The sequence below is a fragment of the Nomascus leucogenys genome, chromosome 8 (genome assembly GCF_006542625.1).
Source record: "Nomascus leucogenys isolate Asia chromosome 8, Asia_NLE_v1, whole genome shotgun sequence".
Taxonomy (NCBI): Eukaryota; Metazoa; Chordata; class Mammalia; order Primates; family Hylobatidae; genus Nomascus; species Nomascus leucogenys.
In genome coordinates, this window is record NC_044388.1 from 78,613,751 (window position 1) to 78,628,900 (window position 15,150).

Consider the following 15,150-nt stretch of genomic DNA (forward strand, 5'->3'; position numbering starts at 1 on the left):
GCGAACCCCTGCACAGCGGAGCCCAAGCGCAGCCCCAGCCTGGGTCGCGCGGGGCCTGGACCCAGACGCCCGCGGCCGCGTCTCAGGGGCGGGCCGGGGGCGGGGCAGCCCCTGCAGCGGGGCTCTCCCGGCGGGCGGCCAGCGCTCAGCCTCCCCGCCTCGGGGAGCGGCGGAGACTGAGGATACCCCTCGGCGCCGCCCGCCCGCCCCCGGAGCCGCGGCTGAGGAGCCCTGCGCCCATTGGCGGCGGCGGCTCGGCGTCCCCGCCCCCTCCACGTCCCCGCCCCCTCCGCCGCCGCCGCCGCTGCTTCCCGGCTCCGCCTCCTCCCCCTTCGGGAGCCGCCTCCGTCGCCGCCACCGCTGCTGCCGGCCGGGGCCCAGCCAGCGCCCGCCGCGCCGGAGTCGAGTCGCAGCCGGAGCCGCTGCTCGCGGCCCCGCCATGAGCGGAAGCGCCGCCGCCGCGGTCGCTGCCGCCGCCGCCTCAGCAGCCGCCGCCGCCGCGCACTTTCAGCCTCAGTCGTCGTCTCCCAGGCCGGGCCCCGCCGAGCTCGGGCCCCCGCGCCGCCCGCGCCCCCTACCGCCGCCGCCCCGGCCGGAGCCCGCCGCCACGGACCGCCTCAGCCCTCCGGGCCACGGGCCTCTCCGGGCGGGCGCCCAGGGTGGTGGCGCCTGCGGCCGAGCGCCGGGAGCAGGTACGGGGTCCGGGAGCGGGCCAGGCAGGGAGGGGCGTGGGTCGGTCCCGCGGGTGGGGGCCGGAGGCGTGTGGTCCAGGCGCCCGGCCCCGCCGACGGGGAGGAGCGTTGTCCGGGTCAGCTTTGTCCGGCCCCGGAGCCCCTGCGAGCCCTGCGCCTCAGCCGCGCTGAGCGGCTCACAAAGCGTTTTCCCACCCGGTGGGTAGCCCCCTCCCCCAGGGTGTGCAGGGCAGGACCTCTCTAGGTCTCTGCTCGGCGGAGGAGGAAACCGAGGCTTAGAGGGGGAAGTGACTTGCCCAAGGTCACATAGCCAGTGAGAGCCGTAGCTTGGCTGGGACCCAGGGCCACCCTGGGCCGGCGCGGGCCCCGAGCAGAGGGGGCTGGGAAGAGGTCGATCCCCCGGCCCCCGGGAGCCGAGGGAGATAGATCTGGGGCGAGGGGGTCAGGCCCTGGACCCTGGCACACCCACCCAGCCCTTTTTGGGCTGGCTTGGGAGTAATGATCTCTTGCGGGGTGGGACGGAAGAGCAGGGGGCCGACTTGGGAGCTTGGTGGTGCCCTGGGGAGCCGCAGCGGCAAAGACTTCTGTGCGGGGTGTGCTCTCGGGGAGAGGGCTTTCTTGAGTGAGTGGGGCAGAGCTTCGGAAACTTCTTATCGTGGGGACCGTTTGGTCTCTGCCAGGCCACCTTCCCCACCACTGCACGGACTAAACCAATTCAGCTGGAATTACTGGGAGGGAGGCCTGCCCGCTTTTGTGGAGGCGCCCGTAAGGTGTCTTTTTTCAGTAAATGGCCCGAATTTCGTTCATGCCGAAACCAGAAATGCATACATGGCCTTGGTAAAGACATTTACGGCACAGAAGGCCACGTGAGTTTTTTCCAGGTGGTTTGGACCTACCACACTTGGAGAACTCCCCGAGAAAGAACAGCTATCCCAGGCGTGAAGGGGGAAGGAAGCTGGGAGGATTGGGACCGAGTCACCCGCCTGCCTGGCATGTAATACATGGGATTTCCGTTTTTATTTGGGGTGGATGATGAGGTGGGTTGTTTTGACTGCGGATGTCCCTTGGAAGGGGAAAGGACTTGCAGTTCTAGAGGCAAGGGAGAGAGCAACGTGTTACAGGCAGGGAAGAGGGTCCCGTGGAGCTAGAAAATAGAATGGGGAAAAAGGAGAGGGTATTCAGTCATTGTGGGGGAAGGGAGATGAAAGGGTTGCTGAAGGGCGGGGGGGCGGTGTCTAGTCTGGAGAAAAAGATTGGGATGTTTCAAAGAAGGTGCCAAACGTGATGAGTTTGAAAGGAGTCTGTTGGAGGTGGATGGTAGCTTACAAGGTTGGGTATGAATTGGTCTGCAGTCACTTCTTTTCTTTGAGTAAGGACAGCTATACTTTTATAGAAACGTGCTAGCTTGAGCACCCCCTCCCCTTCTTTCTCGCTCCTGTTCTAAGGATGCAGACCCCCAGGGCCTGGAGTATTGTCTTGGAAGTAAGGCTTGACAAAAGAGGGAAGGGAAAGACTAATTAACAAATGCATTAATTAAGGCCCTTTGTCCAAGATGATTCCTTGTTTAAGTCAGCTGTTTTCTTGCTGCCCTCTTGCACCTTAGCTTTCCTGCTGTGGTGGCTGTTGGCAGGGTGCTTTGGGAAGGACTGCCCCAATTCAGACAAGATGGGTTAGATTTTCCTAAAAAACTCTAAGAAACACATATTTGGCAAATATATACTTAAAAGCAAGAAAATGTACTTGTGAGAGACTTACAATCAGGGAAATGCAAATTGAAACAACAGTGAGATGACATTTCACACCGATCAGGTTGGCAAAAATGTAATGCTGTGATAAACCGAGGATTATTAAGGTTGTGGATAAATAAACTTGTATATAGTATAGTGGAAATGTAAATGGATCCAACCACCTTAGAGAGTAGTGGTATTTGGTGTTTAGTGTGAAGGCGGGCAGACATATTCATTTACGTAAAATGTCAATTTCTGGGTATGTATATATACCCTAAGAGATCCTTGTACATTTGTCCAAGAAAATAAGTATGAAAAAAATACAAGAATGCTCATTCCAGCTTAAATGTCCATCAACAGAAGAATACATACATTTTTATTTATTATTTATTTATTTGTTTTTGTTTTTTGAGACGGAGTCTTGCTCTGTCACCCAGGCTGGAGTGCAGTAGCGCGATCTCAGCTCACTGCAAGCTCCGCCTCCCTGGTTCACACCATTCTCCTGCCTCAGCCTCCTGAGTAGCTGGGACTACAGGCCCCCCGCCACCATGCCCGGCTAATTTTTTTTTTTTTTGTATTTTTAGTAGAGACGGGGGTTTCATCGTGTTAGCCAGGATGGTCTCGATCTCCTGACCTTGTGATCTGCCCACCTCTGCCTCCCAAAGTGCTGGGATTACAGGCGTGAGCCACCGCGCCCGGCGAATACATAGATTTTTAGATAGACCCATACAATTGAATATTACAGCACTGTGAAAAATAAACTAGCCTCATGCATTAAAATAGGTGAATCTCAAAAACAATATGGAGCAGGGAAGCAAGTCAGAAGAATTCTTACAGAATCGTTTCACGTGTGTAAAATCTGAAAATATGAAAAATAATATTGTTTGTGGCTATGCCCATATGTGGTGATAGTATTAAAATATGCATATTAAGTGTAATGATTGTCTTTGGGAAGAGAAGATGAGGAATGGGATTACACAAGGGTACCCAAAAGGGCTTTATTTATACCTTTAATGTTCTATTACTTAAAAAAAATCTGAATCAAGTAATTGTAAATTAAGATTTGGTAATGTTGGGTGTAGGGTATAGAGATATTTAATATACTCTAAGTATTTTTCAGATGCTTGAAATATTTCTCACACAAAAAATTTTGTTTATAGAACACAGTTTTTGTTTCATAATAATGGACCTCTCCTACAGGCTCCAGCCCAGCACAGCCTGTTAGACATGCAGGCTGGTGATCCTTTTTCGCCCCTTTCTGACCTGCTAAACCTAGTTTTGCAATGGATGACTTTTATTTCGGAACTGCTGATAGTTGCGGTAGATTTCTCATTATTTCTAAACTTTCTAGTGGACCTGTGTCTGCAGTTTGAGCTTTGTCGAAATAGATGTGCTCCAGGACATTCTGATATATCAGGTGTAGGGAGGGACCCAGACATCTGATTTGAGAAAACTCCCCAGTAGATTCGGATGCCCGCTAAAGTTTGAGAACCACTATCTTAGGTTTGCCCCAGCCTAGTTCTCATCTTTTCCTTAGGCTGCCCCTCTGTTCCCACTCCTGGATGACTGGGATGGAATTTTGACCCATGTGATACTTTACCTCTTTTGTGGAGCATAAAAGAATGATAGGGTTGGGTGCCATACCCCTCTTAATCTAGGTTGTCCATTCCTCTGATTTTCATGGAGTTAGCTAAGGGGCCCACTACCTACCAGGGTTATTTATCAGGTTTTACAGATTTTAATACATGTGTCAACTGTATGTGGTTTTAAAGTTAGGGCAAAAAGTAAGGGCAAAAAGGGTCTAGCAGAGAAGGAAAATTTGGGGAAAGTAAGACTCCCAAAGGTAAACATGTCATCATGTCTTGAGAAAGATAATCCATCCCTCTGCAGATGCTAGTGATTGTTTTAGCTTGTGACCAACATTTGAGGTTTAGCCGTCTGAACCTATGGTCAGAGATTAAGGTCTTTAGGAAACAACTGATTATCCCTCAAGATGGAAGAGTGTCCTTTCTCCCAAATTTGCTAGTTTTCCTTCTCTGCTAGACCTTTCTTCCTGTAGTCCTGATGTGTTTATGAATGAATTTATATTAACGAATCTGAGGCTTTCTGATAGTGAAATTTGTGAAGTGCCTGTTTGTCTTTGTTAAGGTTCCTGTATCTGGAAACCCACTTTGGAGGTGCAGCATTGCCCAGGTACGCTTTTCTTTTTCTTTTTCGGTTTTTTCGAGACGGAGTTTCGCTCTTGTTGCCCAGGCTGGAGTGCAATGGCGCGATCTCGGCTCACTGCAACCTCCACCTCCCAGGCTCAAGTGATTCTCCTGCCTCAGCCTCCCAAGTAGCTGGGATTACAGGCGCCTGCCACCATGCCCAGATAATTTTTGTATTCTTAGTAGAGACGGGGTTTCACCATGTTGGCCAGGCTGGTCTCAAACTCCTGACCTCTGTGATCAGCCTGCCTCGGCCTCCCAGAGTGTTGGGATTACACGCGTAAGCCACCGTGCCTGGCCGGTACACTTCTTAACGGTGCTGCTGTGTAGGACCATAGAGATTGCACTCAGCAAAAGGATACCTGTTTCGGGTGGCAAGTGAGGTGGAAATCTATTCTGTACTCTACTTACCAAGATGAGTACCTGGTGTGGAACTGTGTGCCCTCAGAGAAGGGGCACCTTTTCTAATCCACGCAAAGGTGATCTGTGATCTAGCACTGCTCTGCAGCTTTGGAACTGTTAGTCCAGCTGTAACTAACAGTTTCATCCATATGCATTGTGGGCTTTACCATGAGGTCTGGATTGGTGCTTGCCCTAGGGGCTTCAGGAGTTCTCCATGTGAACTTTTCATGGGAAGGGGCTTTTCATCACCATGCTCAGCTGAACCCAAGAGCATAGCTTAAAATAGTAAACTTTGTTATGAGGCTGAAGAAATATGTACAGAATAAGCTATTTAGAAAATACCATTGTCGGCCTCGCGCAGTGGCTCACGCCTATAATCCCAGCATTTTGGGAGGCCGAGGCGGGTGGATCACCTGAGGTCAGGAGTTCAAGACCAGCCTGGCCAACATGGTGAAACCCCGTCTCTACTAACAATAGAAAAATTAGCTGGGCATGGTGGCGCATGTCTGTAATCCCAGCTACTTTGGAGGCTGGGGCAGGAGAATCGCTTGAACCCGGGAGGTGGAGGTTGCAGTGAGCTGAGATCACGCCACTGCACTCCAGCCTGGGCAACAGAGTGAGACTGTCTCAAAAAAAAAAAAAAAAAAAAAAAGTCTGGGCACAGTGGCTCATGCCTGTAATCCCAGCACTTTGGGAGGCTGAGGAGGGCAGATCACCTGGGGTCAGGAGTTCAAGACCAGCCTGACCAACATGGAGAAACCCCGTCGCTCCTAAAAATACAAAATTAGCCAGGCGTGGTGGCGCATGCCTATAATCCCAGCTACTTGGGAGGCTGAGGCAGGAGAATCGCTTGAACCCGGGAGGCAGAAGTTACTGTAAGCCGAGATTGCACCATTGCACTCCAGCCTGGGCAACAAGAGCGAAACTCCGTCTCAAAATAAAAGACAAAAGTATCTGGCAAATGGAGGAGAGAAAGTATAGTACCTATGTGCCACATTTGCTCTTGTCTTCTTTTTTTTTTTTTTTTTTTTTTGAGATGGAGTCTCGCTCTGTCACCCAGGCTGGAGTGCAATGGCGCGATCTCGGCTCACTGCAAGCTCCGCCTCCTGGGTTCACGCCATTCTCCTGCCTCAGCCTCTCCTAGTAGCTGGGACTACAGGCGCCTGCCATCACGCCCGGTTATTTTTTTTTTTTTGTATTTTTAGTAGAGACAGGGTTTCACCATGGTCTTGATCTCCTGACCTCGTGATCCGCCCGCCTCGGCCTCCCAAAGTGCTGGGATTACAAGCGTGAGCCACCGCGCCCGGCCTCTTGTCTTCTTACAGTGCTCACTTGGAGGGGTAAATGCAGTTATTTTTCTCTTCCTATTTCCCCCTGCACTAGCATTCCCGAAGACCTGAGGCTTTTTAGCCAATTTTGAAAATATTTACCCATTTGTATTTTCCATTAAGTGGTTGTTTACGCTTCCTGCTGTTTCATTTTTTCTTGGAGAGAGAGGAAGGGAGAGTGCAAACCAAGGACAAGACCGGACTTCCTACTGCTTTTGGAAATAATGGCAGAGTTTTTCAGAACGGTTGTCGTGGATGAATGCTGTTCTGGGGGCTCAAGGGAAAGATACATTTGAAGTGGTTTCTGTTGTCTTTTTTATTATTATTTTTAAACATGATTGAGGGTGGTGGGATAGGAAGTTTCAATTTGCTTATGCTGCTGTCTTGGAGGAATTTTTTAAAAGAAATTACATGTTAAAAAACTAAAGATGTTTAACAAAAGTGGTCTTTTGCCCACAGAAGGAAAATAAACAATTCTTACCTGCAGGCCTTACCCAGAGTGGTTTCAGTTTTTTTCCTGTTCTACTTAAATGGATATTAGCGCTGTTCTTGGGACTGCTTAGAACAGTTAACTGCAGTGATGTTGGACAGGTGGAAGAGTAGAATGATGGGAGTATATTAGGGTTTATCAATAGTTAGGCTATGGAAAGCTATCACTAGCTGGTGCGGTGGCTCACGCCTGTAATCCCAGCACTTTGGGAGGTTGAGGCGGGTGGATCACCTGAGGTCAGGAGTTTGAGACCAGCCTGACCAACATGGTGAAACCCTGCCTCTACTAAAAATACAAAAATTAGCTGGGTGTGGTGGCATGCACATGTAGGCTCAGCTACTCGAGAGGCAGAAGCAGGAGAATCGCTTGAACCTGGGAGGCGGAGGTTGCAATGAGCTGAGATTGCACCATTGCACTCCAGCCTGGGTGACAGAGCAAGACTCCGTCTCAAAAAAAAAAAAAGAAAAAGCTATCACTGCATTTTCTGCTTTTGTGGTAAAATATGTATAGAAATAGGGGAGTGAGATATTGTGAGTTTTGGTGTAAATACTGATCCTTTGACTTTGTTGAGAAATGTAGGGAAGTAGTAGTAAGAGGACCAACTATATACAGGGACGGGGCCGGGCGTGGTGGCTCACACCTGTAATCCCAGCACTTTGGGAGGCCGAGGCAGGTGGATAACTTGAGCTCGAGTTTGAGAACAGCCCGGGCAACATGGTGAAACCTTGTCTTTACTAAAAATACAAAAATTAGCTGGGTGTGGTGGCACTTGCCTGTAATTTCAGCTGCTTGGGAGGCTGAGGCACGAGAATCGCTTGAGCCTGGGAGGCGGAGATTGCAGTGAGTCGAGATGGTACCACTGCCCTCTCCAGCCTGGGGAACAGAGTGAGACCTTGTCTCAAAAAAAAAAAAGAGAGAAAACTATATACATGGAAAGAAGAATAGCAAGCAGTTAGGTAGTAGGACAATTTGTAGTGCTTTTGGGATGTTCTTGGAGTTGAAAAGTTGCCTGTCCATTCTGCTTCTGCACCTTGGATTTTAGTGGCTGCAGATGCTGCATGCTGACCTTCTGTTGAAGTTTGTTTTATTGTCAGAGAACTAAAAAGTGAGCAGTTTCTCAGACTGAACAGAAGTAGAGTAGGCAGAAAGTAAAACAGGTATTCATTTAATAATCACATTTACAGGGCCAGGCGCGGTGGCTCACGTCTGTAATCTCAGCACTTTGGGAGGCCAAGGTAGGTGGATCACTTGAGCTCAAGAGTTTGAGACCAGCCTGGGCAACATGGTGAAACTCTGTCTCTACTAAAAATACAAAAAAATTAGCTGGGTGTGGTGGTGTGCACCTGTAGGCCCAGCTACTCGGGAAGCTGAGGCAGGAGAATCACTTGAACCTGGGAGGCGTAGCTTGCAGTAAGCCGAAATCACGCCACGGCACTCCAGCCTGGGCGACAGAGTGAGACTCCATCTCAAAAAAAAAAAAAAAAAAAAAAATCACATTTACAGATAGAGAAGAGTTGGAACTCCTACTTAAAGAGACAGGGTCTTGCTATGTTGCCCAGGGTGGTCTTGAACTTCTGAGCTCTAGTAATGCTCCTGCCTCGACTTCCCTAAGTGCTAGGATTACTACAGGAATGAGCCACTATGCCTGGCTGGGACTCATAATTAATAAAAAGTATTTTTCATTTGGCTTTTGTGCTATCTTCTTGTTAAAACTTTTTTTTATAGATTTGTCTTCCTATGTAGATTTTTATTGCCACCTCAGTACATCTTTGAGCATCTACCGAGTGCCAGTAATGCCAATACTAACCACTGGTTAATTAGGATGATAGCTTTTGTTGTCAAAACTTAAGATCTTGAGAATCGCATAGAGGGGTGCAATTCAAGACAGTTATTGCTTGCTTTTCTTCCAAATTTCTTGCTTCTTTCTGCTCCCTGGTCTTCTGGGCATGGTGATTGTGCCCATTTGCCAGGATAAGCCCTGCTTCTCTCCACCCCCACATGGGAGGAGATGCAGAAGCTCAACAGAACCCTGGCTGGTCATTACAAGTAAATTCCCACAAACAATATTGAACTAGAACTGAGGGCCACCATAGTGGCTCCAGTTCCTCTTCCTCTGTTGCTACCACCCACTCTTTTCTGTGGAGCCTGGAGGGCACCCTCCCTCCACCATTATACAAAGAAGCTTTGTGCTCTGAGGATGTTCTAAAGGCGGGATTGCTGTAATTATAATTCCCTAGGCACAACCAAGTAGTGGGGGCAGGCGGGGTAAAGATGGTATCCAAGTACTTGTTGGTAGGGAGAAGTCAGGCAGGGATTAAAAATCATCTGGAGACAGTACCAAAAGTGGATAATGGAGCGTTGTTGTTAATAGTGACAGGAACGTGTTTAAGTGAATACATTTCAGAGTTTTAAATTATAATACTTGCAGCTTTAAAAAAGGACAAGACTGAGCTTGGAACCTTTTTCTTTTTTTTAAGTCTGAAATTGTAACTTAAAAGTACTTTAGAGGAAAATATATAGAAATCTGGGTCTACTTTGCCTTATGTTTGTGTTACCAGAATGATTGATTGCCCACAAAAGCCAAATACATAACTTGCTTACTCTCCCAGGGATGCGCCCACTAATCTTTTTTTTTTTTTTTTGAGACAGCGTTTCGCTCTTGTTGCCCAGGCTGGAGTGCAGTGGCACCATCTCGGCTCACCGCAACCTCCGCCTTCCGGGTTCAAGCCATTCTCCTGCCTTAGCCTCCCCAGTAGCTGGAATTACAGGCATGCGCCACCACGCCTGGCTAATTTTGTATTTTTAGTAGCGACGGGGTTTCTCCATGTTGGTCAGGCTGGTCTTGACCTCCTGACCTCAGGTGATCTGCCCTCCTCGGCCTCCCAAGGTGCTGGGATTACAAGTGTGAGCTACCGTGCCTGGCCAATCTTTTTTTTTTTTTTTTTTAAATACTTACATTTTTGGGAAGCGATTTCTCCCTGTTGCCACCAGAAAAAAATCAGTTTATCTGGGGATGTATGCTTAATAAACTCTTCTTTTTCTTTTTTTTTTTTTTTTTTTTGAGACGGAGTCTTGCTGTGTCACCCAGGCTGGAGTGCAGTGGCGTGATCTCGGCTCACTGCAAGCTCCACCTCCCAGGTTCACGCCATTCTTCTGCCTCAGCCTCCCAAATAGCTGGGACTACAGATGCCCGCCACCACGCCCGGGTAATTTTTTGTATTTTTAGTAGAGACGGGGTTTCACCATGTTAGCCAGGATGGTCTCAGCCTCCCAAAGTGCTGGGATTACAGGCGTGAGCCACCACGCCTGGTAATAAACACATATATCAACCATTCTATGTCATGATGTTCTTCTAAGAAGTCTTGTTGGCAATCTTTTAGTGAAAACTTTTTTCTTAATATGTTCATTATTACTGTATTACTTGTTGTTGATATCTCAAACTGCTGTTTTCTGTTTGTTTGTTTTTTGTTTTTTGAGACAAGGTCTTGCTTTGTTGCCTACTCTGGAGTGCAGTGGCAGTGGTAATCATAGCTCACTGCAGCTTCCATCTCGCAGGCTCAAGCAGTCCTTCCACCTCAGCCTCCTGAGTAGCTGGGACTATTGGGACTATGAGTGTGACTAGTACACTAACCTTTTTTTTTGAGACAGAGTCTCCCTCTGTCGCCCAGGCTGGAGTGCGGTGGTGCGATCTCAGCTCACTGCAAGCTCTGCCTCCCAGGTTCACGCCATTCTCCTGCCTCAGCCTCTCAAGTAGCTGGGACTACAGGCGCCCACCACCATGCCTGGCTAATTTTTTGTATTTTTTAGTAGAGACGGGGGTTTCACCATGTTAGCCAGGATCGTCTCAATCTCCTGACCTTGTGATCTGCCTGCCTCAGCCTCCCAAAGTTCTGGGATTACAGGCGTAAGCCACTGAGCCCGGCCAACTACACTAACCTTTTAAACTTTTTTTGTGACATGGAGGTTTCACTATGTTGCCTAGGCTGGTCTCGAACTCCTGGGCCCAAGTGATCCTCTCACCTTGGCCTCCTAAAGTGCTGGGATTATAGGCATGAGTGACCATGCCCAGCCGGTTTTGTTGTTGTATTTTGTAAGAAATACACCAAAGAATTGATTGCAAGGTAATCTCTTTTTTTTTTTTTTGAGACGAGTCTTGCTCTGTCACCCAGGCTAGAGTGCAGTGGTGCGATCTCGGCTCACTGCAACCTCCGCCTCCAAGGTTCAAGCAGTTCTCTGCCTCAGCCTCCCGAGTGGCTGGAATTACAGGCGCTCACCACCACACCCGGCTGATTTTTTTGTATTTTTAGTAGAGATGGGGTTTCACCGTCTTGACCAGGCTGGTCTTGAATGCCTGGCCAATAATCTTTAGACTTTAAGACTGTAAACTTTAGGAGTCCATTCTCAGGATGAGGGTGGCCCTTTTTGTTGCTGTAATTAGCATTGACGTCTATGGTGTACAGGTAGATAGTGTGTACTCCATGGAAACCTATGGCTACTGTAAGCTGCCCTTTCTTCTAATTACTTGGAGTCAAGTTAGGAGTTAGACCTTTATTCTTACCTGCCAGCATAATTTTGTCCTGGATTAGGAAACGCCTATAATCCCAGGACTTTGGGAGGCCAGGGTGGGTGGATCACCTGAGGTCAGGAGTTCAAGACCAGCTTGGCCAAGAGGAAACCCCATCTCTACTAAAATACAAAAATTAGCCAGGCATGATGGCGGGTGCCTGTAATCCTAGTTACTGGGGAGACGGGAAACTCATCTGAACCCAGGAGACCTTGGTTGCAGTGAGTCGAGATCACGCCACTGCACTGTAGCCTGGGTGGCTGAGTGAGACTCGGTCTCAAAAACAAAACAAAAACCTGTTTTAGTTAAGTATGTTGATTAGCAATGACTTATTTTAGCTTAATTGTAAACTATTATCTAGGTTACTTTATTTGCCTCATTTATAATTTATATATATATATATATATATTTTTTTTTTTTTTGAGACAGAGTCCTGCTCTGTCACCCAGGCTGGAGTACAGTGGCATGATCTCGGCTCACTGCAACTTCCATCTCCTGGGTTCCAGCAGTTCTCCTGCTTCAGCCTCCAGAGTAGCTGAGACTACAACCACCACGCCTAGCTAATTTTTGTATTTTTAGTAGAGACGGGCTTTCACCATATTGGCCAGGTTGGTCTCAAACTCCTGACCTTGTGATCCACCTGCCTCGGCCTCCCAAAGTGCTGGGATTACAGGCGTGAGCCACTACACCTGGCTAGTTTATATTTCTTTAGGGGATTAACCCCTGTCTCTATTTTACTGCTCTCTGTTGGCCACTAAAAAATAATGATTTGAGGTCGGTCATGGTGGCTCACGCCTGTAATCCCAGCACTTTGGGAGGCCAAGGTGGCAGATCATCTGAGGTCAGGAGTTTGAGACCAGCCTGGCCAACATGGTGAAAACCTGCCTCTGCTAAAAATACAAAAACTTAGCCAGACGTGGTGGTGGGTGCCTGTAATCCCAGCTCCTTGGGAGGCTGAGGCAGGAGAATTGACTGAACCCAGGAGATGGAGGTTGCAGGAGCTGAGATGATGCCACTCCACTCCAGCCTGGGTGACAGAGGGAGACTCTGTCTCTCACACACACAAAAAGATAATGATTAATAATAATGATTACTTATATTAATAATAATTTGGTAAACATTTGTTGAATGCTTACTATGTACTAGGCACAGTGAGGATTTGAGATAATTCAGATATGCATCAGTAAAGTGATAGATTATGACAGTGTTAGCAGAACAAATGCATTTTTGGGATTGCAAAAACATCACAATTGCATTAATAGTAATAAGATTTTTGTTTTGTTTTGTTTTTGAGGCAGAGTCTCACTCTGTTGCCCAGGCTGGAGTGAAATGGTGTTCTCTCTGCTCACTGCAACCTCCACCTCCTGGGTTCAAGCAATTCTCCTGCCTTAGCCTCCCGAGTGGGTAGCTCGGACGACAAGTGCGCACAACCATGCCCAGCTAATCTTTTTATTTTTAGTAGACATGGGGTTTCACCATGTTGGCCAGGCTGGTTTCGAACTCCTGACCTCAGGTGATCCGCCTGCCTCGGCCTCCCAAAGTGCTGGGATTACAGGAGTGAGCCACCGTGCTGGGCTTAATGATATGATTTGATAACCTTGCCAAAGCACATATTTAGATCAAATATTTAAGTGGCTGCTTTCTAAGTAAAAGCCATATTTTTTAGTCTGGCATTGAGGGCCAGCATTCTTGAGTCCTCATTATTCTAGTCTTTACTGTTCTTCATCATAAATATTGTTCTCCAGGGAAATAGAACACCTTTTCGCCCACCTGTGTGTGATTTTTCTTTTTCTTTTCTTTTTTTTTGAGGCGGAGTCCTGCCCTGTCGCCCAGGCTGGAGTGCAGTGGCGCAATCTCCGCTCACTGCAAGCTGCGTCTCCTGGGTTCACGCCATCCTCCTGCCTCAGCCTCCTGAGTAGCTGGGACTACAGGCGCCCGCCACCACGCCTGGCCAATTTTTTTGTATTTTTAGTAGAGACAGGGTTTCACTGTGTTAGCCAGGACGATCTCGATCTCCTGACCTCGTGATCCGCCCGCCTCGGCCTCCCAAAGTGCTGGGATTACAGGCTTGAGCCACCGCGCCCGGCCCTGTGTGTGATTTTTCTACCTCTGTTCCTTAGATTGTTACTTCAGCCTATAATGCCTCTTTTCCCTTCAGTTCCTTTTCTAAATTCTACCTATTTTTAAATATCTAGATAATAGTGGTCACTTATTGTATGCTTATTATTTAAGGGTCTATTCTAAGTATTTTATGTGGATTAATTCATTTAATCCTCACTGCAGTCCCCTAAGGGACTCATATTATACTTATTGTACAGATGAAACTGGAGCACACAGGTTAAACAACTCGCTGGAGATGATACAGCTATTAAGGGTGTTACCTGGGATATGAACCCAGGTAGTCTAGTTCCAGAATCTGTATTTTTAGCCATCATGCTTTACTGCATCTTACTTTACAGATAGCCTCCGAAAACACAGCAAGTAGTTTTGATAACAAAAGACTGAATATAAACAAAGTTGATCACTATTTTAGCCGATGAAGAGAATTTGCAGTCTTTTGTTTTGCCTTTGTCTCTCCTGAGAAATAACTTTGTTTTTAAGTTCTGAATTACTATGCTAGAGTTTGTTTTTTTTGAGACAAAGTCTCGCTCTGTCGCTCAGGCTGGAGTGCAGTGGCGTGATCTTGACTCACTGCAAGCTCCGCCTCCCAGGTTCTCGCCATTCTCTTGCCTTAGCCTCCCGAGTAGCTGGGACTACAGGCGCCTGCCACCATGCCTGGCTAATTTTTTGTATTTTTAGTAGAGATGGGGTTTCACCGTGTTAGCCAGGATGGTCTCCATCTCCTGACCTCGTGATCCGCCTGCCTCGGCCTCCCAAAGTGCTGAGATTAGAGGCGTGAGCCACCGTGCCCAGTCTATGCTAGGGTTTTAAAAATTGAGGTTTGTTTTTTTTTTTTTTTCGAGATGGAGTCTCACTCTGTCGCCCAGGCTGGAGTGCAATGGCATGATCTCAGCTCGCTGCAACGTCCGCCTCCCAGGTTCAAGCAATTCTCTGCCTCAGCCTCCTGAGTAGCTGGGATTACAGGCGCCTGCCAACACACCCAGCTAATTTTTTTGTATTTTTATTAGAGATGGGGTTTCACCATCTTGGCCAGGATGGTCTTGAACTCCTGACCTTGTGATCCACCTGCCTTGGTCTCCCAAAGTGCTGGGATTATAGGCATGAGCCACTGCGCCCAGCCAAAAATTGAGTTTTTAAATCATCCATTACATGGTCACATCAGGAGTAGGAGTACCTGCATCAGAGTGGTACACTTATTTATTTATTTATTTAATATCTTTTTTTGAGACGGAGTTTCGCTCTTGTTGCCCAAGCTGGTGTGTGGTGGTGCAATCTTGGCTCACTGCAACCTCCACCTCTCGGGTTCAAGCAATTCTTCTGCCTCAGCCTCCCAAGTAGCTGAGATTACAGGTGCGCACCACCATGCCTGGCTAATTTTTTGTATTTTTAGTAGAAACGAGATTTCACCGTTAGCCAGGCTGGTCTTGAACTCCTGACCTCAGGTGATCTGCCTGCCTCGGCCTCCCAAAGTGTTGGAATTACAGGCATGAGCTACCACGCCCAGCCATTTATTTTTAAAAATGGGGTCTCACTATGTTGTCCAGGCTGGACTTGAACTCCTGGGTTCAAGTGATCCTCCTGCCTCAGCCTCCTGAGTAGCTGGGACTATAGGCACCCCT

The 15,150-nt window shown here is 48.1% G+C and overlaps 1 protein-coding gene across 3 annotated transcripts in view; it reads left to right on the top strand.

Moving 5' to 3' along the window:
* Positions 1-344: 344 nt before the first annotated feature.
* RNF38 (ring finger protein 38) overlaps positions 345-15,150 on the top strand; it is a 156,796-nt gene continuing 141,990 nt past the window's right edge. For all 3 annotated transcript variants that reach the window (XM_030817454.1, XM_030817455.1, XM_030817456.1), the window contains exon 1: positions 345-692. In XM_030817454.1, coding sequence (XP_030673314.1) covers positions 440-692 — 253 coding nt within the window. In that variant the 5' untranslated portion in view covers positions 345-439. The remainder of the gene's footprint in view (positions 693-15,150) is intronic.